Source organism: Seriola aureovittata, chromosome 19 (genome assembly GCF_021018895.1).
Source record: "Seriola aureovittata isolate HTS-2021-v1 ecotype China chromosome 19, ASM2101889v1, whole genome shotgun sequence".
In the NCBI taxonomy this organism is placed as follows: domain Eukaryota; kingdom Metazoa; phylum Chordata; class Actinopteri; order Carangiformes; family Carangidae; genus Seriola; species Seriola aureovittata.
The window spans coordinates 6,323,753-6,349,445 of NC_079382.1; the positions used below are offsets into that span (position 1 = coordinate 6,323,753).

A 25,693-nucleotide genomic window follows, 5' to 3' on the forward strand; every position below is an offset into this window, starting at 1 on the left:
TTCAGTTTTGTCTATGCAACACACCTCATGACCTTCGACAGTGGAATGGTCCCACGTTGCCAAAAGTCAGCAACTCCTAGACAGAACACCTCTTCATCAGCTCCTTTCGAGGCCTGGGAGGAACAAGGTGTTCATCTGGATTTTCTGCCTGTCAGCTCTTTGCTTTTAGTTGCTGTGACATTGGAGACTGGAGTCAGCAGATGTCTTCACCTTTCTTGCATTTAGATAGTGCCGTCACCTCAATCCAACTTGTAGTTTAACAGTTACAGATTGTTTTTTCTCTGTCGCTCGGGTGCTCAAAATGTGGCCATGGGGTCGCTTTTGGTTGGTCCCAAATGGAATGGCTCATTAGTTTATAAATTGAGGGACATGTCTCTTGTCTTATGAATTTATGCAAATGATTTAGCAGACAGGACAATCTGCTGTGCTGTTGCGATAAACAAATATTGAAACACTTGATTTGTTGCTGAGATGATAACAACGTCACAGTCATAATTGTAACTCTGGAACGCCTGCAGAAAATGTGAATCTGGCGGCAGGCCCTCGAGATGGATGAGATTATGTGAAGCTTCGACCGAAGCATCTGGAATGAATTGTACAGTCTCGATGCTGTTGCTCCATTCTCAGGAAGTTTTTTTGGGATGGTTTCAGGTAACCTTGCTCTGCTATTCTGGAGGCTAATTTCCTCTTTGCAAGCTGGTTTTAAGTGCCAAGACTGGACTGTGTGCCTGGGGAAAACATGTTTCTGTTTTGGTATGGGATGGGCCTTGAAACAGACATTTATCTTGACTTATTCTTGTTACTTCGGGCCTGGAAAGAAGCAGTAGTTGAAACATTTGCATGATGAGCGATCAATCAAAGGGGATTATGTCTAGGAATGCAAAAATGGGACCCTTTCTTGTTTTGCTAAATATGTAAAGAATTAACTAATTGGGGAACATATGAGTTGTATTTTGAATTCTTCTTTTACAGTGGATGAGGTTACAAACTGAGGCATTCCAGCTCTCCTCCTCCCTCTCCATTATTGCCCACACTAATGCGACTGTGCCCATCTGTCAGTGTAGCCTATTGTTGCCCACATGGTGTTACAAAGACAGTGGAGAGTAGTTTCTTCTCTGTCTCTGAAATTTCAGAAGACTTGGTGGGGGGCTAACAATAAAGGATCCCTTTTTAAAGCACCACTGTGTCTATGTACAGCCTCACATGGCCACTAGCACGGTTGTAGACTCTTTGTCTTGTTTACCAATCCTTAGATTCTCCGAATGTATTGATAGGAAATGAGCTAAACCGAATCATACTGAATATAGCCCCAAGTGAGAGATCGGCTAACTGCATTCAGTATTAAATGGTAAAACTTGAAAATTGTGTTAACGTTTTAGAAAACTGATGATGCTTTTGTTAGAGCTGCGATGGTGATCTAAATCAAGAGGGATAATGAAGCCACACACTAGAACAGCCACGCCAGTAACATAAATAATTCTAAACGTAGTTAGAAATGTTATAACCTTCAGTCCCATCATGTTGCCCATTGGGTCCAAAACCTTTCCGCCTTGTGCCTCCTTAGATAAAATATAAAGAAGAAATGTGACAGATAAAAAAGTAGGTGACTCACATGGGGAAGGTCAGAGACCCCCTTTGAACAGTGAGTGCTATGAATACATCATCAATGTTCCCTCTGCATTAAATATTTATTCAAAAATGATTCCACTATCTTTCCCTGTGCCCTAGTTGTGCTGCTCATGACAAATACTCAGCGATAATAATATGTCTCTTGAAATTCCATCAAAAATCTATTAAGACCACCCCACTTAACTAGACTTGATCTCAGATTATAAAGGCCGATCAAAGTCATTATTTATTTGAACTCTGCCAAGTGCAGAGCGTCAGATTCGGGTGATGCGGCTGTGACAATCATAAAGCGCTTACGTGGAGGCTGATTACTGTATTATATGAAAATGCAGGCTCACGGAAAAGGAGTTTGTCAGACTAAATCAACGACTGGCAGCCTCGATAGACGAGCGGGAGAGAGGTACACGTACAAAAGCATTTTATCTTTTCATCTGTTTGCATGTATTTGATATTCATGGTATTGGAGGATATTTGTGCTGGTATTAATGTTCGTGGAACAACCATCAGGGATGTCCACATGATTATCCAAAACTCTCGGTCTCCCTCCGATCCTCTTTTAACTCCATCAGCGTTAGCTCTGGGTTCAGCAGATGTGCAGATAATGTCAGATTACACACGGGCCGCTCGGCTCTGGTTGGCCGTAGCGCTGGATCTTAAAAGAGGATGTAGCGGAGGTTGATAGATGTGGGATTGAAAGTAGGGATGGAGGGAGTTTGGTTTTAAAGTGTCTTGGTGGAGGTTACAGGAAGAGATGATACCCTCTCCTGTTTCTGTTGCAGTCAGTTTCTGTCAGGATGGACATCATGGCTTCTTATAGAGTTGGTTCGGTGTCAGATGAGCCAATTGGAGCCAGTTATTCATCTTCAGAGGGGCATCACGCAGCATATTTCAAACTCTTCTCACTCACACGCTGAGAGGAGATGACACTTCTGACAGCCAATTATAGCCAGCCCGTTTCTCCTCTCTTTCTCTCAGTGCTGTGGCCTCTTTTAGGTCTGATCTCACACTGCTTTACTCCTCTGCTGCTGCTGCTGTGTTTTTGGGAGAGTTCAGCATCAGCACATTTTGAATCAGCATCAGCTTGCAAGGAAACAAAGGTTGGTTAACACTTTACTTGGACTAATGCTTTACCAAGCACCAAGCTGCCTCATATCCCCGAATCCTGGAGGTTTCAAACCATAGCTTGAAACAATAATGTGCTGTGCTCAAAAGCTCATTTATGCTCGACAACTACTTAGCTACCAGCTAAAAATCAGTTTTTTGTTCTTTCATCAACTCAGAAGTAAATTAGCTCTGGCTGAGTAAATGTGACAGTTGTCATTTTAGCCAGTGAAATCAAAAGTTGCAGGCTTAGACTTTCATTTGCTACACCTTTTTAAAATGCTATAAATTATGGCTTTGAAAATGTAAGTCTTTAAGTGTAAAAATGATTGTTTATTCACTGTAGGATTCATACTACTTTTTCGTAGAAACTTCACTCAAACCTCAAAACATGCGGCTCGATTGGGACATGCCAGGTATTACTTTTTTATGAGATATGTTTCATATTTCCTGAAATATTCAATGTCTTGCAATATTTCCCCAATGAATGTGTGGAATGTTCAGAGGCTGGAGTGGATGACATCACACACAGAGAGGGGAGAAGCTCTTCAACTGGTCTGAAAAATATCTGTTTAACTCATCCTTACGGCCACAAATTTCACTTTTTACACATAATTTTTTCCCAGAACGTAGGAAAATTTGTCTTCTTTCACACAGTCTGACTACCAAAGCATAGCAAAGTGGCGAGAGTACCATCCAACTGCCTCATTCAGCCCAATGTAAAGTGAGAGCAGAAAATCAGGAAGAAAACAGGAAGCAGGGCTTTTTATTTATTTATTTTTTAAATCGCTGCACATGTCACGTTTTTCACACCATAGACAAATATTTTATATCACTGCGCTCTCAGAAAATATAAAGCTTTAGGTGATAGCAGTTATGATCTTTTACTGGTAAGCCTGAGTTTGAGAGGTGTGTCTCAGCTGAATCCATTTCCCACTCAGCAGAAACTAAGCAATTCAAATCACTGTGGCAACCTCTTAGTGCAGTTGGGGACAAATGGTTGATTCAGATCAGCTGATTAGACAACTTCTCTGATGTCTGTGGTGTTTATCAAACACTGACATTTGCGTCACAGACTGTCCCCATGCTACATACAAGATTTGGATTTACACACAGTTTTCACTGGAAATATGTTTAAGTATAAGTTTTAGTTGGGAAACATTTGGATGCTTCTAACTGACTCCACACTGAAACACACACACACAATCATGCTTAGATCATTTGATAGGACATTATGTTGGCTTAAAATCATTTGTGTGACACACAACTAAACACATACCCACACAGAGACACGCAGATTGTTATTAGTCTGTAATTGAGTCTCCATTTCAAAAGATTCTCACTATGTAAACACAATTGAAATATATTTTTTTAGTAGCCAGCAATGCAGTTTAGCTTTAGCTTTTCCAGAAAGCCACCAATCCCACTGCAATTTCTAGAGAAATTGCATAGTCTAGTTACCCATCACTGTTTTTTGTGATCTCAATCTGGAATAGATTAATTAACAAACCCATCCAAGAGGGATTTCTGGAGATGTATTACAGTGTGTTATCTCCTATGTATCCTCTGTGTCTTGCTCGCTCTCCTCTCAGTCAACAAAAGATGTAAGGGGATTAAACCATTGATGTTTTAGCTCTGCCGTGGCTCTCTGAAACATGGCAGAGGGTTTGGAGGGGAGGGCTTCTCCGTTAAAAGGATTTGAAGAGCGGGATCCAGTGCTATATCTCTGCCCACCACTCTTTTAAATACATGGCACGTAGCCCTGCATATGATATGCACTGTATGAACCGAGGCGCTCTCTTCAACCATTCAGAAGACGTAACTGTGTTAAACGGCATGCACACTTGATGAAAGTGCCCTTGTTAGGGTGCAACAGGGTGTCATAACAGGAAGTAGAAGGATAAAAGATGGAGCGATGGATCAAAGTGTCTCCTAGAGGGCTGTTGAGGAGAACCTCTGAAAGAAAGATGCAAGGTTGAAGATCCAGGAGCAACAGAGGACACTGCAGAGCAAGCAGCTTCTCCTTTTTGCTTGTTGCTAGGATACCGTGCCCTCTTATTCAGTATTATGGGGTGTGCTTAACCGTGCTTTCTCTATAGAGTGGCACCTCCTTTAGCTCTGTGCCTTTCAACTGTACATCTCTCTCCCCACGCTTGACATATTTCGCTTGTCCGACTTTATTCTTTTTGATTGGAAAACTTTTAAACAAGTTGACTCTTGTTTCAGAGGAATGCATGTCCATCCAGTGTTTTTGTTGCTGCTAGTGGCTTTAAATCTGCTCCATCAAGAAGGAATGTGTGCTGTATACCTTGAGGGCCTCCTTGCAGTCAACGCATGTACAACAAACAAAAGCGGTAGGCATGAAATGGAAAAGGATGAAGAGGAAGGCTGTGTCATGTGCTACCAGTTAGTAATTCTCCAGACCCAGGCTGCATATGGTGCAGTATTTATACAGCGTGGCACAAGATGAAAGGTATAACATGAGCAGTTTCCATGCAGAAGTTAATAACTGGCTGTTTGGAAAATGCTGGATGAGATAATAGTATCATAAAAGCCTGCCAAGTCGAATGAAAGCAGAGGCATACAATTGATTCCCATTGTGTTAATGTTGTATTTACCACAGTCATGGCAGTGCGGTTCACTGAATGGGTGGAAAGGCTGACGGAGGAGGTTTTTTTTTGGGGAGCCCACATCAGTGGCCATCAGTGGCTGATGAGGGCTGAGGAGAAGGGGAATCTGAGAAATGAGGACAGTTGAGAAAAATGTGGAAGAGGGAGAGGTGGGATTAGGAAAAATGGATGAGGGTTGGGGGGTTATGGAGAGTTAGGGTAGGAGACTTGAGAGAAAGAAAGAGAAAAAACATGAATGTGGCATTGAGGGTGAAATAAGCAGAGATGGGGCAAAGAGCATTGGATAAGTTATAGGAGGATCGGGTGAGTAGGAAGAAAAAATGAGAGTCAAACAGAGGACATGAAAAAACAAGAGGATAAAAGAGAGGAAGATGGCACTGCTAGGAGGCGCAGCTGGGAAGTGGCCTGAAACCTCAGCTGCTGCTGCTGCTGCTGAGAGGGTTGGGGGTTGGGGGGGGGCCTTAAAAACACAGAAAAAGGCTTGAAATATCACTGTACCAGCACTACACTGAATGAGGACTTCCTGCCGACCCTCTATACTATATTTTTCAGAGAAGTAAATATTTCAACAGAGAAATCCATTTCATCTCCATTCACACAGCTGCTATCACTGTACTTTACATTTACACACACATATATATATATATATATATATATATATATATATATAATAATGTACAGTATGTTAAATTTAAAAAAAAAAAAAATCAGTCAAATGACAGATTTTTTTCATTTATCAAATTCTGAAAATAAGAAAGCTCAGCGCATTCAAGGAATACTGATTGCAGATGTACATAGGCACACAAACTGTACACTTCCTTTCCATATTGAGTCTGTTGCTTAATCCAACAAATGCAACAATATAATCCAACAAATGCAACATCATATAAATCTCAATTATGGCTGTGCTTTTATAGACTTACATATGACCTCCACTGTGTTTTATAACTGATTTGACTTGGGAGTGTTTCCAGCTGCTTAATTCTTTTACAACCACCAAACATCTCAGTGTCGGTCTGAAGTTGACTTATTTACAGTTTTGCGATGAGTTATGGGTTTCAGTCTGAGATATTGACTGTAAAATTGTGTTTATTGCGTAGCCGCAGATGTTAATAGCTCTTGGGTGGGACCTTGCTCTGGCTTTAAAATCCTGGGGAATGTCAATAAGAAGAGCATGCTGACAGGAACTTGGATGTAAGGTAAAGAGAGCTCAGCACAGCACATTGTCATTATGTCATAATAAAAACAGTGAATTGGTTACGTAAGTCAGGCGTCGGAGTCTGTGAACATGCCCTGTTGCTGAACTGCCTCATGGGATTCCACAGGCGGAAAGAAAAATGTGAGAGAAGGGTCAAATTAGAGTTCATATTCCACAAGTTTTAGGAGAGGGAGAGAAATGGGCCATTGTTGTCTTTCAACTACTTACACAGTTCAGAGATGTGTAGCAGTACTGAAAAATACAGTGTACGTTAAATCTAATAATTAAGCTAGAGAAGCAGGTAAATATGCTGACATTGGTCTTCAGCCTGCAGCCTTTTAAGTTTTAATAAATCACTATTGTGCAATTAACAAGTCGGGCTTACATCTTTCTTTTTGGACATTGTGCTGACACCACACAGATGCAACAAAATCAATAACACATCCCTTGCACCTATGCACGCTTCTATCCTACGCAGGGTTGCAGGAAACTGGAAGGTACCCAACACTTATTGGGTGACAGGCTGTTCACGCTGGCCAGGGCACCACTCTGTCACAGGGTGAACACAGACTGGCAGACTAACACATTCACACCTTTGGGCAATTTCCAGTCGCCAGTCAGCCTAACCTGCATGTCTTTGGAAAGTGAGAGAAAAATGGAGCATGTGGAGGAAATCTACAGACGAAGGGAGAACAGGAAAACGCCAAACAGAAAGTTTCCACCAGCTGAAAACATTGAATTCATCGCAGTTTTTAAAATGAGACAGAGAAGCAAGAGAATGATGTCGAGAACAAAGAGCTAGCATATGTTCCTGTTTTGCTAATCTGGAGCTTTTACAGTAAGATGATTAGAGGTCTGATAACCCTCCATATATAAAAAGGCATAAAACAGCTCAAGGCTCATTTAGAGCAAGTTAGCATTTATTTAGCCTCTCTCAAACCTCTAACCCTCCTTCTCAAAATTATATTTTTTAAGTTTTTTTGCCTTGTTTAGAATCTGCATCCTCGCAGTATCTCTCACTCTGTCTCTTCATCCATGACTGTTCCCTCCACCAGTTTCTCTCAGTGATTTACTGCTGACCTCCCTCTGTTAGTAAGATCCACTGAGTCAGAGGGACCAGCTGGCCGCACACAATGGAGGCCAAGCAGTGTCTGACCCAACTGTGCTTTCCAAGATAAAGTTAGTCTTGCTTGTCTCATCCCTGATGCCTTTATTGTGAGGGTGACCGAGGAATTGAAGGTGTTGGAGGTAACCTTTAGTAGACAGTCAAACACAGCTCAGCCTCACAGCAAGTACGGACTGTGTGTTCATTTTTTTTACTCTGGGAAAACTTAACAGTCATTAATAGGATGATTTTGAGCATTAGTCACTCATGTGTTGACACATTTAGATTGTAATATCACACATCATTAAAAGTCTATGGCCCTGTTAGGACCTGGTGTCTTGTAAAATATCTAGACTGGGTGTTGATGTAGCTGGTCGCAATTCACGCTTGACATAAATATGCATCTTAAAAATAAAATAGAAATACAGACTTTTTTTTTGCTTCTGAATGTTTGTGTTACGTTTTGAAGTTAGGAGTTAATGTTCATAACTTTTAGTATATTAAAGAAATAGTTTGACATTTTGGGAAATGTGCGTATTTGCTTTCTTGTGGAGACTTAGATGAGAAGACTGATACAGCTGCCCTGACAAGCATTACATCATGTTTATTTTAAAAGAAGACTGAGGGATTCATCACATAAAATCCCCGTTTTTTTTTTTTTTTTTTTTTTTTTTTTTTTGCTTGTTTTATTTTTTAACTATTACCCAGTAGCCTGAGTATTTTATTCAACCACCTCCTACAGCTCAGTGGCTTTGGAATCCAGTGGCAGCACATCAGCCTCAGCCACAGTTATAATTTTCCAGTCAAAAACTGTTTTGTTTTATAGTTCAGGAACACATTTCGCTGTTTTGCATTTCATTTATGGGACCCAGACTCCAAAGAAAATCTTCAAAGACCGCGGCTGTTAGATTGATGAGGCTGACATATGATTCTGCCCAGTCAGAGGATGTATCAAACCAAACTGCTTCTGTGACCACCCTGCTGTGTAAATGATAGCCATGCATCATAAAGTGAGAGAGCGTGACTTGACGACCAAACGATGGGGTGTCGGGGAGGTCTTATATAATAAAATTACCAGTTGATGAGTTTCCATTAGGCTTTATGAGGTATTTATATATATGTGTGTATGTGTATGTAAGATGGAGTCTTCATCAAATTGATTCAGGTCAGGTTAACCATCTGGCTATAAACCTCTAGTCTCACTCGCTAATGGAATTTGTTCCCCGTGATTCTCCCCTTAGTGTGCCTATGTGTGTGTGTGCGCGTATGAGTGTACTTTTGCCCCCTGTACAAGCTACACTAATAAACCTAATGGCTACAAAGTCAAAGGTGGGGTTTAGGCCTATTAAAAGGATGGAGCACTTCAGTGCTGCAGTGGCAGTTATGGCATCGGGACCGTTATGATATACCACGGCACAGTGTATAATGACATTTAAAACCCTCCCTCTGCACTGGACTATGGGATATATATAATGCCATAATCCACTCCATCATCCAATCAAATGCAATGCCCTGAAATGTAAATGTGTTAAACATGGGCAGCAGCAGCAGTTGTAAATGTCATTATTGCCTTAAGGGTGGAAATGGGGTTGGTGTTTGTAGCAGCGCTTCATGATGAAGCCATTCATTAGCTGCAATTAGATGTTTACTGGTGTGATAAATCACTGTTGTGTGATAGGAGCTGTGTTTGGTTGAGCTGCTGTTTGTTTTATTGATTTGTATACTTCATCGAGCTCTCTCACACACACTACTGGAACACAGGTCAGCACTGAGTCCATTTCTCTTAAACTTCTAGCACTTCTTACATCCAGACCCTTTAGCTGTGTCCTGATTCCATACTACATGCACTGGATACAGTGTGTACCATATACTGATTTCACAGTATAGTGTTTTTGGAGTTAGTATACAAGAAATCAGCATACTGCTCCGTTTTCTACAAAATGATATATGTCAGATGTCAATCAAACTGACAAAGTTGCAAAAAGAACATAAAATGCCTTTCTAAAGATTTAATACTTTGTTTTTGTTTTCTAATATTTTTCTAGAGCTGTCTCACTACCCTCTGTCAATAATTTTGTTTTGCTTGCCAGCATTACATTGTGAGACGTCAGTCTAAAAATCAAGCTCTATTTAGTTTTTGTTGACTTTAGGTATATAAATTCACTTTAAAGTAACAAAATCAATGCAACACACCCAGAGATGATGTCTTTTTTATTCCATTCTTTCAAATTGAGACAAAAGAAAAATGTAAAACAAGAGCAATTAACAACAAAGATAAACAAACAAAGAAAAAAGTATTCTCCAATTGGTCGGTCAGGGAGGATTTTTATTTCTTTGTTTGTTTTTTTTTCATTTGCCTTCTCTTTACCCTTTCTCCTCTCCCTACTTTGTTGACGCCTGGTTTAGGGTCACCACCAGGCCAGTAAGAGGTGGCTGACCTGTTGCAGATCAGACCCCCTTTAGAAAAGTCCCCACCCCCCACGGGAGGGGGCCTGGGACCAACTGGGTCTGAGGAACATCTTTTTATTTGGAAAGGGGGTTAGCGGGGATCAGGTTCTCTGACTCCAAGCCGTCCTGTCTCCCAGGCCATAAATGTACAACAAAAAGAAGTCGGTAGCTTAGAGCTAGCTCAGAGGTAACTGGCCATCTTTTTTATAGCAATAATGAAGGCATTCCAAGATAAATAGAAAAATAATAAGTATTTTGGCTGCACAAATTTTATTTTACTTTCCTCTAATATTTATGTTTTTCTGTGAATTACTGTGTGCTAGCCCTAAAAAATGGTCAAAAATAACAATCTGTGAAGGAAAAATCACTCTTTGGTTGCTGTGGTCATAGCTTATTTGCATAGCAACCTGTGATATCATTGGTTTGTTCCAGTAATGTATTTACTCTGAAACGGTTAACAAATAATGACTGATGACTTTTGATAAATAAAAGCTGAAAATCGTCACATAATCTAACTGATCATACCGGCACTAGTTAAGGATCAAACTAAAGGTAGTACGGATACGGAGCTGTGAAGAGACAGACAGACCAGTTTGGAGGGTTCACTGTGCTCCGGGTCAATTTAAACTGGAAGTAATTAAGACAAGATCAGACACCTTGGGAATGCTTGGCAGCTGCGATCAAACAGAAGACATGCGATGAAAACATGTTCTCGGTGCAGACCCGTCTCGCAGCCCAGCAGGCACAGCGGCGACAAAAATAAACAGGAGTGGAGCCTAATGTTTGCTTGTCAGGGCTTGTAAGGTTTTTCTTTATAAAGGTCGCTGGCATTTATGCTCACTTGACTCTTTCTCTCTGTGATGTTTCACACCTTTGACTTTATTTTTCACACACACACACAAACATACATAGATACGCATGTGCTTTTGCTCTTCTCGTGTCGGAGGCTGTGAGGTGTCTTGCCATCGGCAGGGGAAAGCTTGCGCGTGTGTGTCGGTGTGTGTGTGTGTGTGTGTGTGTGTGTGCAGACGCTTGGTAGATTAAAATGTTATTTTGCTGCTGCTGCTGCTTCTTACAAGGAGATTTTATGTTGGTGGGGTTAAAAATAGCCTGTTTCTGTGCATGTGTGTTTGTTAGCGCCATGTCCCTGTTTGGATGTGTTTCAGACTGTTCTGTCCTGCAGATGAGGATGAGGATGTCTCAGAGTCAGGCACATTGGTCACTTCTCGCCAGTAGGTTGAAAAGATTTTGGAAAAATAAGTCAGAAAAACACTGAGGGGAAAAATTCAGTGACATGGATAATGAGTCCTGGCTAGCCTTGTTTTCTTCTGTAGTGGAGACCTAGATGGAGCCAGCGCTAACCATTCATAATGGGATGTAATAGAATTCCCTTTGTTATCATGCCTGTTTCTGTCCTGCCTGCACAGTATCTCTTGTCTCCCTACTGTACGGCTCGCTCTCACTCTCCTGTTTCCTTTCTAATGGCCTTTTTTTTCCTGACAACTGCAGAGTATAAGCGCTGTCGCCTTCGCTTAGTTTCACCACATCTCAAAATGCTGCTGTTGGGTCGAGTCAGAGGCTATGGAACTCCAGTCCAACATCAATTCAATTTTGGTCGTGGTTAGGATGAGATAACTGTCTATCTGGACAGCTCTTACGTAAGATATCTTTCTCTTTGTGGCAATTACCGTGCTAATAGCCCTTAAGAGATTCCTTTTATCCGTCAGTGCTCGGTTAATAGTGGGTAAAGCTCCAGAATGAGCAGTGAATGATTTGTTTCATGAGAGCTTTGTCCTCGTGCTGTGAAACTCCAGTGTTTCCACAGGCCACAGGCGTTATGAGGCTGTTCTTGAAAGTGTTGTTTTTGCAAAGTAGTTTTATGGGACTTCGTACATGTTGTCGCAGGTAAAGCGTTGTATTGAGACATAGTCAAGCACAGATAAAGCACCAAAACAAGAAAGATTTTGTCAACATGTGGATTATATGAGCCACAAGTTGAATCTTGCCTGCTCTGCCTTTTTTCCTGATTTGCATTCGAATGAAATCCAACATGGTTATTATTCATGCAAACATTGAAATGAATGAAACCACTAGATGATGTCACTGGAAAGAAAAGGTTATTTCCACATCATTGAAAGAAGCCCCTGTTTGCAGATTGCATCAGAACCCACAGGGCAGATGGGATTTTCAGAGTCCGATAATAAAGGGGTTTCAGGGTTATACTTATTGAAGGAATGTCCTCTGTATTTACCATCTAACAGCTAGCTGTTACACTCTGCTTACATAAGCACAGCCTTTGCCAGCTCAGCAGTCAGCCAGACAGGCTTTTAAAGGAACGGGGAGGTATGCAGATTTATGCAAATTGGGTTTCCATGGGGTTTGTGGTGGCGAAACCGTGGTAACGGGGAGAGGAATGAGGTTAAAGAGGGCCATGGGCTCTGGGAGGACACTCTCTACCCACAATGCCCTCTGGTGTTTGTTTACACGCTGCAGTGGGTTGTGGGTTGTGCGAGGTAAAGCCAGCCATCACTTAAGCCTCTTCTGCAAAGCCTTCCATGGGCACTTTGGGGTATCATTTTGATGACATGCAGACGTTCACAGTCAACATATCTGTGTCTGTTTTCACGTGGTGCAAGTTAAATTGCTGGTTTTGCAGATGTTTTCTAAATGTTTTTGGCCTGCTTTAACATCAATTTAACCCACAAGTAAATATTACTGACTTCTGCTCCCCACACCAAGTCATCCCACGCAACGAGCTGTACGATACTGAAATGTATTTAAACAAAAGGGATTGATGCAGTTTTGCACACTGCTATTTACTGGCCGAGTGATCCAGAGGAATGCGTTGTCCCATCCCTGGATCAGCCGAGATATGACCCTTGACCTTCGGTGTCAAGGGCCAGAAGTGTCACTGAGTGTGAGATAGCGAAAAAACTTGTTAGGTATTCTTGGAATCGGAAAACACTAAACGGAACATGTACGGCATGGTGGTGCAGTGGTTAGCACCACTGTGACGAACAGCAAGAAGGTCCTGGGTTCTTTCTGTGAGGAGTTTGCATTTGCGTGAGTTTCCTGCGTGCTACCTCCCACAGTCCAAAGACATGCAGGTTTAGGCTAATTGGAGACAATGTGAGCGTGAATGGTTGTTTTGTCCTGTGATGGACTGGTGATGTGTCCTGGGTGTGCCCCGCCCTCACCCTATGCCAGCTGGGCTTGCCTCCAGCCCTCGTGCGACCCTATAAGGATAAACGGTATGGATAATGAATAAACGAACATATCCACGCACGGTGGGGTTCATGAGTTGCAGTGCAGAATTCTGTAGACAAACAATATCCCATCGCCAATCCATCTCCAAATGTCACTGATTTTTTCTGTTGTGTCTCGCACTGAATAGCCATCACAAGCACACATGGACAGTAATTAAGGGTGTGGACCAAATATAAGGCCACAGCTTTGATTTCATGGGATTAAACCCAACTGGCTGCCAGATTGCCATTGTTCTAGCCTAATCAACAGATTAAGGTCATAGGGCACCAGCCTTGCAAGTGGCCCGATCATCTCGGCTGTGACACTGCTGTTTTGATTGTTATGTTGTAGTCAAGCGTACTGTTGTCACGCTCAGAATTTTCAACAACACCCTACACATTATGTTCACATATAAGGACTTGTTATTTATAAATCACATCCACACATTAACACATTGGCTCACACGCAGACACATTTTCAGGCAGCTGTGCACAGCTTCAGGCGTGCGAAGGCGTCCGCTGACCCTGCAAGGGTGGTGACGACGAGTGGAGGAGACAGGGCAGGGCCGCATCACTTTGCCGGACAGGATGTGTGATAGCAGCGAGACACACGTCTGTGTTACTGTCTGCTGGAATACCTATAAATAAACTAGTTCTCTTTCTTTTCTCTCGCCCACCAAGGATTGTTGACAGAACGATCAATATCTAGACATGAGAGATTTAAACGCATCTTCAATTTCCACTCGATAGACATTAAGTGCCTTTGTTACATTAAAGAGTCCCAACTGACCTCTGCAGAGTTTCAAATGACTATGAGTATAATTACGTACATAACATGTTGTGGGTAATAATTAGATGAAGTCAATAATGATTCCCTGTCAGCTCTGTTTTATCCTGATTGTCAGATTGATTTATGTTGAGAGGAGGTGAGGTGAGGCCTGGATGCATGGAGCAGGAAACGAGCGAGGACCCACAGTATTTGTAATGCGTTTAAACTGAACTCTTCTGGACAAATGGAGAACATTTCCAATCGGCAGGATACAGTATAACTGAAGGATCTTTACTTTGATGTATCTGTTTGACATCCAATCTAAGCTCTCTTGCTGTCCAGTTGGGGAAGCTCATTCATTTTTCCATTAAACCTACCATACATTTGTTTGCAGCATATTTTGGAAATGAAAGTGTATACAAGCATTGGACAGCTGTATTATTCAAGTTGATTAGTTGTTGCCTCAATCACACTGATATTTAAGTCATCCTTTTTTTTAATGGAACTTGTAAGCTCTTAAAAATGGAGGTCCAAATGTTCCTAAAGTTTTGCTCTACTTTAGATTAAATCAAAAGTCATTTTATTTTGCAGGTGCTATGGCATGTACTCAATAAACGGTCCGTTGGAAAGTCTTTGATGCAAGATATTTAACAAAGAAGAAGACTCAATGTCTTACCCGAGAACTGAAAGTAACGTTTTTGTAAACATGCCAATTAAGAAGTAAACGGACAGCATTTAGCCAAAGAGGCAAAATGAGTAGATAGAAAACCCTGGATCACAACTCAGGTAATACTGTTTTTTTTTTTTAACAGTTAACATACAGCTTATATAGTTATCAGTGTGGTCAAGGTCCAAGGTCCCATCACAGCTTATCAGCAGTCATGTTTCCACAGCAGGACCGAACAGGGCTTCACTGGGCTATGTTAGACCAAAGTGTGTTAAATATTTATGCCAAAGCAAAAATCTCTTCTAGTAGTTTTGTATGTGACACAGATGATTTCTCATACGGTCTGTTACCTCACATTAGTTAGAAAATGCATTCAGTGCTGAGTTAAAAAAGCACTGAGCTGTCCCTGGCTGTTAGTTAGTCCTGCTTGGCCTTCCCGTTAACAAGCAGCAAATGATTAAAAAGCTGATTTCAGCTGGTCAATGTCAGAGTTGTTGATACACACAACCTGTCCTTTTTAAGCGTAATCCATTTGGCATTTTAACTTTCACACTAGTCACTCAGTGTGGGGTGTCTCTCCTCAAGCATAAAGCAGCGCAGTACTGTTATTGCACACACACTTAGAAACATTCACATGCATGGGGAAAAAAACATGTCTTGGTTTCTCCAGAACATACGACACACTCAGCCGCATACATACGCACACATAGCAGAGAGTGTGTGGGGAGGTGAGGCACTCTCTCTCCTTCAGAGCGGGTGCCATGTCTTGTCAGATGGGGTTAGCTCCCCGCTAGCTGATGAGCCAGTCGAGCCTTTGAAGCCCTTCCAGGGCCCCGTGGTTTACGTGCTTGGGTTGCCAGGTTCTGCCATCCCCCTCATTAATGCAGCATGGGTGCCCACTTAACTTGTTCCTCTCTGTTCCTTTGGTCAGCTTGCCCTGGCTATGACCGAGCGCTGGGCATGTAGGCAAAGGAAGCATGCATGCACTGGCCCAGCACAGGCATGCATATGCACATATACAGTACAGTGCATACACAGTAAAGTATATGTGGGCAGATATGTATCTATATATGCACACATCATTTCTCTGTGTGTGGATATGTGCAGCCTACTCAGCAAAAAATATGGAGATGAAGCAGTTAGTTAAATAATCTGTTTGTTGAACTTTGCTAAATGCCTCCACCCAAAAGCACGTAGTACATAGCAAATGTAACTTGGCATGGTGGACCCGCCAAACTTTCCACATGCCAACGTGACGTGCATGGGGCTGAAATAAGAGTGATATCAGTTTGGAGGATGGTCTCTCTTTTTTTTAATCACCTTTCCAAATGCAAAAACACAAGAGCAAAATAAAAAAAAAAAAAGTACATATGTCCGCTCTAACGTCAGCTGCAAACATTAGCATTCCCAGCTAACTATCTTACTACCTACAGTAGAAACCCCAAAGGCAAGGAACACATTAGCTAACAAAATAATCTGTTGGTGTTCTGTTATGAATTGGGGATAAATACGAAAAATACGTGTTCAGGACAGACATATTAATTGTGTGGGAGCAAGTCCAGGGTGCTACTATATTAAGTTTAGCAAAATGTTATGTAGCCAAACAGGTTTCTGTTAGCCACGTACAAAAGCCTCAGTCCTGTAACCACCCTGTCTTTCGTTTTTTAAATGAATCAACTAGAAAGATTAGAAAGTCAGCTGGAGATGACGTTTTCAGTGAACTCGCAAAGTTAGTGTTAATTAGCTTTCTAGCTAAACCTGGTAATATCTGCTGATGGTCATTTTAGCAGATAAAATGACTTTCTTTGGTTAGAAATTAGATGCCTGCCATTTGTTTGCTTTCTTGTGAAAACAAAGACCTGTTGTTTCAGAAATGACAATGAATTTTTAGTGGTAAAAACCTGTCTCTGTTATTGTATGTGCATTGCAAAAGCTTATAGACAGTTGTAGCAAGAGTAACAAATGGTTGCAGGGCTTTTAGCGAGTGCTCAGTTGACAAAAAGTTGGTCTGGAACAATAATTCATGGTCAGTTAATTGTTTAAGTTGTTTGTTAATCAAAAATGTCAAACATTTGGTGGCTTCCCAAATATGAGGTGTAGTCTTTCTCTGTTTTCTTGTTTTGTTTTTTTTTTTTATCACTGTGAATATAATATCCTTGGATTTGGACTGTTAATTGGCCATGAAGAAAAACAAGCAACTTAATTAACTGAATAATCACAGATTAACTGATAATTAAAATGAACATAAGTGGAAGGCCTGACTGGCACTCAGTTCTGACTAGAGGCAGTGGTGCCTCTCTGCTTCAATGTTTCTTTTTCCCAGCTCTTCCAGTTTTTAAGGTGGGCCTCATTCAGATCCCCCTTCCCAGCATTGATTCAGTATGTTCTCTCTCAAGTTTTTAAAGTTGCTGGTTAATGGAGATGTTATTCTATGATAAATTGGACTTTGTGTAGTCACTGCGGTCAGATTTCATGGAATTCACTGTACTTTTACTTGGGTGTTGGTGCAGAGAAAGGAGAGAGAGAGGCAGAGAGAGAGCCTGTTTAGACTGTTTCTCCTCTTTCTTCAACATCTTGAGGTAATTGACCCAACCTCCTGCCTTGAACACACATACTCGCACACACACACACACACACACACACACACACACACACACACACACACACACACACACACACACACACACACCCCAACACAGACAAACAGATGGGTTTAAAAAATCCCCCTCTCTCGCACAAATGCCTGCTTGCTCGCTCGCACCCCGTCCCTCCCACGCACATACAGTCAGCTTAGACACCCATGCAACCCACATGCACTCCCTCTCGTACAAGCGCTGCACATAAGCACTCATTCATACTCAACACACACTTACACACATCGCTGAGAGAATATCCATGTCTCTGTGCTAAAACACAGTGCTACAGCTGTGAATAGGAGATGAAAGCCAGAGCCGAGCCAGGAATAATAAAAGCAGAGTGATTTCAATGCACTGCAGGCTCCTAAACAGCCAAGGGATCTGACTTGAAAACATGAGGGGATTCCAAAACCCAGTCCTTCTTAACTATACTATTTTACCAAAGCTATTTTGATGTAGCAAAGACCTTGGAGTCGACAGTGTGGAGGCTGGTTTTGCTGTAATTGTAGATTCCTGCCAATATCAGCTCAATGCCCGGGGTAAATTTGTACACGCATGGTCTGATTTTATCACAAGCCACCCTAATTCTTGCAACACCCGTTTACCAGCATACCTTACTCTGTTCTTTCCGCCTGCACTTTGCCTCCTTAAAGAGCGACCTGGTTTGACCTCCAATAAAATCAGTCCCACCCACTGCCCCATACTGGGAGTTGAAACATAAATAAGGAGGGTGTGACAAAGAGAATAAATGGAGAAATGGAAAAGCAAACTGGAAATGTAAGGAGAGGAATGCTATTTCAAGTGGCCCAAAACTTTTCAAAACGTAAAAGTATATTATTAAAAAGCAATCCCTTTAAAGACTGTACTAGTATCGTTTCATGATGTCAATCACATATACTTTAATTCAGTGAGCACTTTGAAAATGAAGCTGCACAAATGCTGTAAGAAATGTAAGTGTCTTTTTTTCGACTATTCCACCCTGCCTAATGTACTCTTACTTCTGTAAAAAAAAAGAGAAAAAAAAGCGCTACTCAGTTGTAAACATTGATTTTTGTTGGACCTCTTTTAGCTGCAGATTTCAGGTACTGGGGATTATTAATAGTTGAATTAAAATAAACTGCAGTGCCAATGTTCATTATCTCGAAGGGGCATTTTACCCTGTGCAGCGGCACTCTTCATAGACAATATTCAGTCTGTGAGAAGGATCAGTTCATTTTTGATTTTTGTGCGATTTGTTGACAAGAAGAAAAAATATAGAATATCACCAAACTTATCTTACCTATTACAAACTCCATCTACTGATGAAGACCATGTGATAGTGTGGTAGTAAGTGGACATTGATTTGGGAGTGATTAAGATCCTGCTCGTGAGGCACGTCTTCTAACTTATTCTTGATAATATTCATTAGAATTTTGGATGGAGAATCGTGCCTCATTCCAAATAGCTAAAAAACTTGCAGACAGTGTGAATGTGGTGTAGATTAACTGTGCAGAAGAGGCTGTGATGTCAAACCGTGATGGACAGATGGGTATAGGATATTTGGAGCACAGTAGAAAACAAAGATGTCATTACTTTTGAAGGATCACAAAGGTTTTTTGGAAGCTTACCTTTCCTTTTGTTTAACTTACAAAACAACAGTGATGAGAACATAAGGCACTAAAATGTGTCGCTGCAAAGTTGACCAATGGGTCAGTCCCTCAAAAGCTTTTACTCTTCTTTTTTAAGAGCAGAAAAGAAAGACAATGGACAGAGCAGTTAAAGTAGAGGGATGCAATAAAACAGAAAGAGAGGGAAACAGGGAGTGGGGCAGAGTTAAGGAGGGAGTGGCTGCTGGAAGTGGGTCACAGTGGCACTGACGTGATGAAAAGTGACGTGCAGAGAGGGGGGATGGACTCGCACCACTGTCTGCGTCACCTTTTGTCCTGTGCACACACAAATACACACACACATTCTCTCACATGAAGATACATCAGCTCAATTCACTGGGTAAACAACACTTGTGCAGAGTTAAAAATAGTTTACTTTTATCTTATAAGGGCAAGTTTTTTCCTTGCTTCTCTCTTCATCTCTCTGTCTCTCTATTGTTTACTGCTTAGTTGGACATTTTTTACTTTCTTACTTCTTCACAGAGCTTTGTACTCACTTTATCAGCGCTTAAGATCACATTCAGGTTATGCATAAGTAATAATAGCCTCTCTCTTTGTGCGTGTTGTGTATAAAAGAGTAGATGCCGGGCTGAGTTTTGCAGGGTAATTATTTTGGCTCGGCACTGGGAGCCCTGTATGATCTGTAGCTTTTCCTCCAGCTTCATGGAGGAGTGGTGAGGAGAGGATTGTGAAGCTGGAGGGGTGGAGGGGATAAAAGGATGGAGGAGTGGCAGGGGAGCCAGGGAACAGTTGAATTGCCTGACCCCCTCTCCCACTAGGATGATGACGGAGCCAGAGCCGAGTGTTAAAGAGAGGGTGACGGGCTTCTCCCTGCAGATCCCTACGGCTGTGTGTGTGTGTGTGTGTGTGTGTGTGTGTGTGTGTGTGTGTGTGTGTGTGTGTGTGTTTGTGTGTGTGTGTGTGTGTACTGCATACTGTGTGTGCGTGTGGGAGGTGTTTGTGCATGTTTAGTGTTCCCGTGAATGTTCCCACGGCAGATCTGCACATATTTAAGCAGGACCACTTAATCATGTCATGTGTGATGCTGAAGTGATGCGCTCTGAGATTTAACGTAACCCCTTATAACACATCAAAGGCTTATAGATGGGGAGTGGAAGGGAGAGATGGTGCTGTGTTAAGTGAAGACGCAGAGTGCTCATGGCTGTGGGATTCCTCACTTTAGGCCAATTCTGGGGTTCTCCAGTTGAATAGGGTACGTCTGAGCTATTTATCTTTGATTGCTTATCTTAATTTTTATTTAATTAGATCTAAGTAGATTAAAAAAATAAGCCTGACAGACTTGGTTGACTTTTGAGTTTATTGGATTACTGATGGAGAGATCTCCATCTCTGTGAGTAATATACACACCAATTGGGGGGAATAAAACCCACCAGCAATCAGCATTCATTTTCCATCCTCCCTGTGTTTCTGAGGCTTTTTGTTTTGTTGTTTGAGTGTGCTGGTGATGACTGAAGACTGAGGAACCTTCATCCTAATCGGCTTGAGATCTGGCTGCAGGTTAGCCCAGCAGATGAATCCAGATTAGAGGGTCACAGGGCAGGAAGAGAGGATTACCAGCTCTGGCCACTACAGCCTCTTCTTGTAGCTGTCCAACCATCGGCCAACTGACAGCAGTCTGCACTGGCTCGCCTAAAAAAGTCAAAGGGCGGGACATAAATAGGCCTTCAGGCCCTGCAAGGGCTACTGTCATTCACTTGTGTCTACTCTCAGCTCTTGAAAAACATTTTGTGTATTTATTGCCATTTATGCACCATCATAAACCAAGTTATAGGAATTAATCAGGGGGAAAACAGAAGGCCACAAGGTGGTCAATAATGTGGTTACTCCTCATCTACTAGTACCATATTATTTAAATTAGGCTAGTGTATTTCAAGTGTCTTAAGTGATAGATAGCATTTGGACTGATGCTGAAGTGAGAGAACAGGCTGTGTACTGAGAGAACACAGTGTGTGTCTGAATTTCACAAATAATCTGCTGTTTAGCTGTGGGAACCCACTGATTTATTTAGCATTTATTTAGCATCATTCAGTGTCAGTCAAACTTTGGATCCAGTATTTTGGATGTAAGACTTCATGCTATAAAATTCATCATTCTCCTCCCAGTAGTAAATACAAATTGTAAATGTTTAATTCCCATAAGAACTCCATTACATGCATATATCATATGTGCTAAACAGGTTTCACTCATTTTTTTACCCTGTCTATGAAAAGGACTGGTTTGATTTAGATTATATTTATATTGTAAGGAATATTATAATAATTCATTTTACTGCAGAAAGCTGATGATAACCAGTTTGCTTAAGTGCATGTAAACATACACCTAAACGTTCACCTATGTGTGAAACAAGGTGGTGGCTATTATTTGTGCTGTGTGTTATTATAAATCTACAGTGCAAAATGTGAAAAAAGTGAAGGGGTCTGCACACTTTCTGATAAGTGTGCGTGTCTTGATTGTTGATTCTGCACAATAGTGCCCCCTGGTTGCATTGCGCTAATCAACAAGGTTAGAAAACTTGTTTGGGTAAATCCAAGGTCACCGACTTACCTCAAGTTGCGCAACAAGTTGTGATTTCGTGTGTGTGTGTGTGTGTGTGTGTGTGTGTGTGGTACCCTGCAGCAGTGACTTCTCATCTGCATCTTACTCAACCCATCATTTTCATCAGCAACCTCCCCACCGGCTTTATTACATCTCCCCATCCCCGTCTCCACTCTCAGCCTCTATGTGCCTCCTCTTAGAAAACAAAACAAAATAAAGCCGTGTGCACAGTGGTGTGCTCCTCACTAGCTGCTGGAGTGCAGTTCCTGTGAGTAGCTTGGCTTTGATCTCACTGTAAATTAAACATGCTTTTTTAGATAACAGGCTATGTGCCACCTACTGAGTCAAACTGTACCTCCAGTCTTCACACAGCTGCTGTCCCTGGTTTGAACCCGGTGAGGTTGATTGATGTTAACGCAGAATGCTGCTCTATCAGGATCGGCGAGGGTGGTGCGTCTCTATGGAGCAATTAGGCCACAATTACACAGTTTGTCAGTCGTGTACAGTATAGGGACGGTTTTGTGACAAATATCAAAACAGACAGTGATGCCTGTTTCACAGTGAATGAGAGGCTCTGGAAATATGTGGACCAAACTGGGAAATGGCCCCAGCCAAGCCTGAGGTCAGAAGTTAGGTCAAGCACTGCTAATCTGGGTGGGAACTCTCAGTGCTTGACCCTTGACACTCAGCTACAACTAGTGTTTTTAGCATATGAGGACTTTTCACAAGGGACTAAACATGGTAGGTGGATTTGCAGAATAAAGCTAGTAGTTACATTTTTCTAAAAGCCATAAGGCTTAAATTTAGGGTTTAAATGATAAGTTGATTAATCAATGAGTCAATTGACTGAAAGAATAATTGTAAAGAAGGAATTGTAACAAAGAGCGCTGAACATTTTCTGTTTTCAGCTTCTCAAAATATGAGCATTTGTAGCTTTTGTTTTGTTTTGTATGATTGTAAATTGAATATCTGTGTTTTATTCTGTTGATAGGTTTTAATGACGCAGCACCAGTCTCTAGTCTGAGTAGCATTTTCCACTGTTCCACATTTACAGGCTAAAATAATCAATAAAATACTACAATCATTTCTCTGATACATTTTCACCATTAGTCCAAAGAATTGATTTACGGCCAAATAACCTGCAAAACTAAAGACAATCCGTCAGTTTACCTGCTAAACATTAGCATGTCATTCTCTTTGTCTTTTTCACAGTTTTTTCATAGTTTTTAGACCAATATAAATGACTCATTGTAAAGGAACAGACACACTGATAGAAAATGAAAGTAATAGTTTGAATTACTTAAATACTTTTATAACATAACAAGCAGCAATATCAAAGCTGTGCATGTTGTTTTTTTAGTTTTTTTTTTTTGGTTGCAAAAGAATTGTTTTAAGTCAAGGGAGTTTCAAAGTAAAAGAACGCCCCAATAAAAGGACAAAATATTGCACATATTTCAACTTTAAACTCTGACCGCGATGTGACGCCGCTCGTCTGGAGAATGCTCTTTCACTGGGAGTGTTTGGGTCTCTCAAAGTGCACAGCAACCTTTTGGAGCTCTATGTAGTCGGTTTGCTCCAGTGGCCCTGCCTGCCTGTTTTCCGCTCGAGGTCTTTTAAATGCTAATCACTTCTCCTCCTCTCTTTTCTGCTTCCTCTGCTTTTTACAGATTCCTCCTCCAACTACATCAGGCAACTGGAGACGAAAGTGCGGATCCTGGAGGACGATAACAATAAGCTTCTCTCACAGGTGAGGCACACGCATGTGCATCACTGTCATGTTCTCCCTCTCTGTCAGTTACAGACATCTGTTAGTCCATTCCAGCACTGTTTGAACTTATACCCTCACTACACTCCTCTTGTGCAACTTTTTTAACTCACCCAAAGACATGTGATCGGCAGCTGTGTGAGATAAAGTGGTTGCCTGATGCCTCTCTGAAGCCACCCCCTCACAACAGCCCGCCTGTTAGTTGGAGAATATGTTTATCCATGTTTAATTCATGGGGAGTCAGTAAGCTTCAGGAGCGAGCGGTGATGTTAGCCCCCGAGGGGAACTGTGGGAGCGGAGGAGAGATGAGAGGAGGAAAAAGGAGGGGAAAGAGGCATTAAGTGACAGTGACAGAGTAAAGCATTTCTCCCAAAGTTGACCTTGCTCTGACTTCTCTCAAATTTGGAGGATGGAGGGCTGAGTGAGTGGAGGTGGGAGTGTGAGAAAGAGGGTGGGTGGATTTCTGGTCTGGTTCACCAGGAGGTTGCATGTCAGTCTGCCAAGATGTGTGTTATATGCACGCAACCACAAACGTACTCATGGTAAAATTTATTTAACACAAACATATTAGTTGGTCCCGTGTGAAACATTCAAAGTTATGGCCCATTAATTATTGGCAAACTCTCATAAACAGCATAAAATATATTCATACATCATCGTCCTTGTACATCATTTGTTATCTTTTTTTATTGTAAGGTTTTATGATATGATTCAGTTTAATTGAATACGTGTCAGGCTGTAGACAGTTGAGCTGGAATTTCACAGTTCAAAAGGCTTTTTGATTCTAAGCTTTTATTCTTTTCTTTAAGTGATTTCTCTTTCCCCAAATTATCTCCCAGCAGATTCATATGTAGGCAGAGAGTGTAGGCTGGATTCCCTGATACCAAACCTAAATGATCCTCATAGCCCTTAAGTGCTACAATTAGGTGCTACACATTGTCTCACAGGAGTCAAGGCATATAATATGAACCTGCTTCTTAAAGTGAGTTAATATTACTCGTTCACATTCGAAGTGATAATGTGTGTTCTTTCTCTGAGATGAGTATGTTTTCATCTTTTTTCTTTTACAGTATCTTTATGTCTTGTGGAGCGCAGGAAAAATATATTCACAACCTTTGGCTCCCAATAATCAAATAATGAACCAATACACCATTATGTTTTTCTCTCTCTAGGCTTATAGCCGGTATAGCTTATCACAGATACAGACGAAAAAGGTAACTTTCTGAAATGCCACTGTTCGTTGGCTTCTCTGCCTGTCTCAACCAGCCTCTTTCGCCTTTTCCTCTCTTTTATCTGTTTGGTGGTGGTGACTTTTCACAGCTTTGAGCTTGTTGCTTTTCTTTTATACAGAGGGTGGACACAATATAAGGAACACCTCTACAGTGTAACTGTAGAGTGAACTCCGTTGCATAATGAAAAGTTCAATTTACGCTGACACTTACAGACAGGTGCTAAATCAGCTTTATGGTAATGTTTGAAGGATACGCTTATTCGCTTTATTGCTGAGAGTTAGATGATAAGATTGATACAACTCTCAAGTTCTGTATATACAGTAAATATGAAGCCACAGCCAACAGATGGTTAGATTAGCTTAGCATGAAGACAAACAAACACCTAATATCTATCCACCTAATATGTGTTTAAATCATTCAAGAACTGAAGAGGAAATACGACATGCTTTGGTGGAGTCTCTAGCGTACTGGTGGTCAGGAAGTCATTGCACCCAGCTAAGAAATAGTATATTAATTAATATTAATTAATAGTAATCCCTCAGAAAACCATGAATTCTCGCTTTTACACTTTGTTTGTACAGATGAGACAAACGAGATATAATATGTTCACCATTGACTTTTTTTGTTTTGTTCACCAGACTAGCTTCTTTCTTCTTGTTGCTAAGCTAAGCTAACCAGCTGCTGGCTGTAACTTCATATTTATCAGTCATGCGAGTTGTATCAATCACATCTCTGGCATCAATGCAAACAAGATTTTTGCCCAAAATTTCAAACCGTTTCTTTAAAGCTATGTTCAGGCATGTGGTGCTGGATCTAATATTCTCTCTGTAATAATACAGTCCAGTACAACAGAGCGAAGCCTCAAACATTACCACACAACTGAATCAGCTCTCTGACACAGTGTTCGTGTCCTAGGCACAAAGGAATTAGGCTGCATTACCTTGTAAAGGTCCTGCTTCTGTGTCCAGTCCTGTTTGTTGGCCCCTCTATTCTCTGCTAGCATGCTGTGCTAATGAATGAACACAGGTGGCCCTGCTTGTAAGTGGCCCATCTTGGCAAGAAAGCC

At 41.4% G+C, this 25,693-nt stretch overlaps 1 protein-coding gene across 4 annotated transcripts in view; it reads left to right on the plus strand.

Annotated features, from left to right (window-relative positions):
* Window positions 1-25,693, plus strand: part of ccdc85cb (coiled-coil domain containing 85C, b) — a 46,823-nt gene that overhangs the window by 9,248 nt on the left and 11,882 nt on the right. For 2 of the 4 annotated variants that reach the window (XM_056405318.1, XM_056405319.1), the window contains exons 2-3: window positions 23,298-23,377; window positions 24,568-24,609. In XM_056405318.1, coding sequence (XP_056261293.1) covers window positions 23,298-23,377; window positions 24,568-24,609 — 122 coding nt within the window. The remainder of the gene's footprint in view (window positions 1-23,297; window positions 23,378-24,567; window positions 24,610-25,693) is intronic. The other 2 variants (XM_056405320.1, XM_056405321.1) reach the window with 1 other exon arrangement.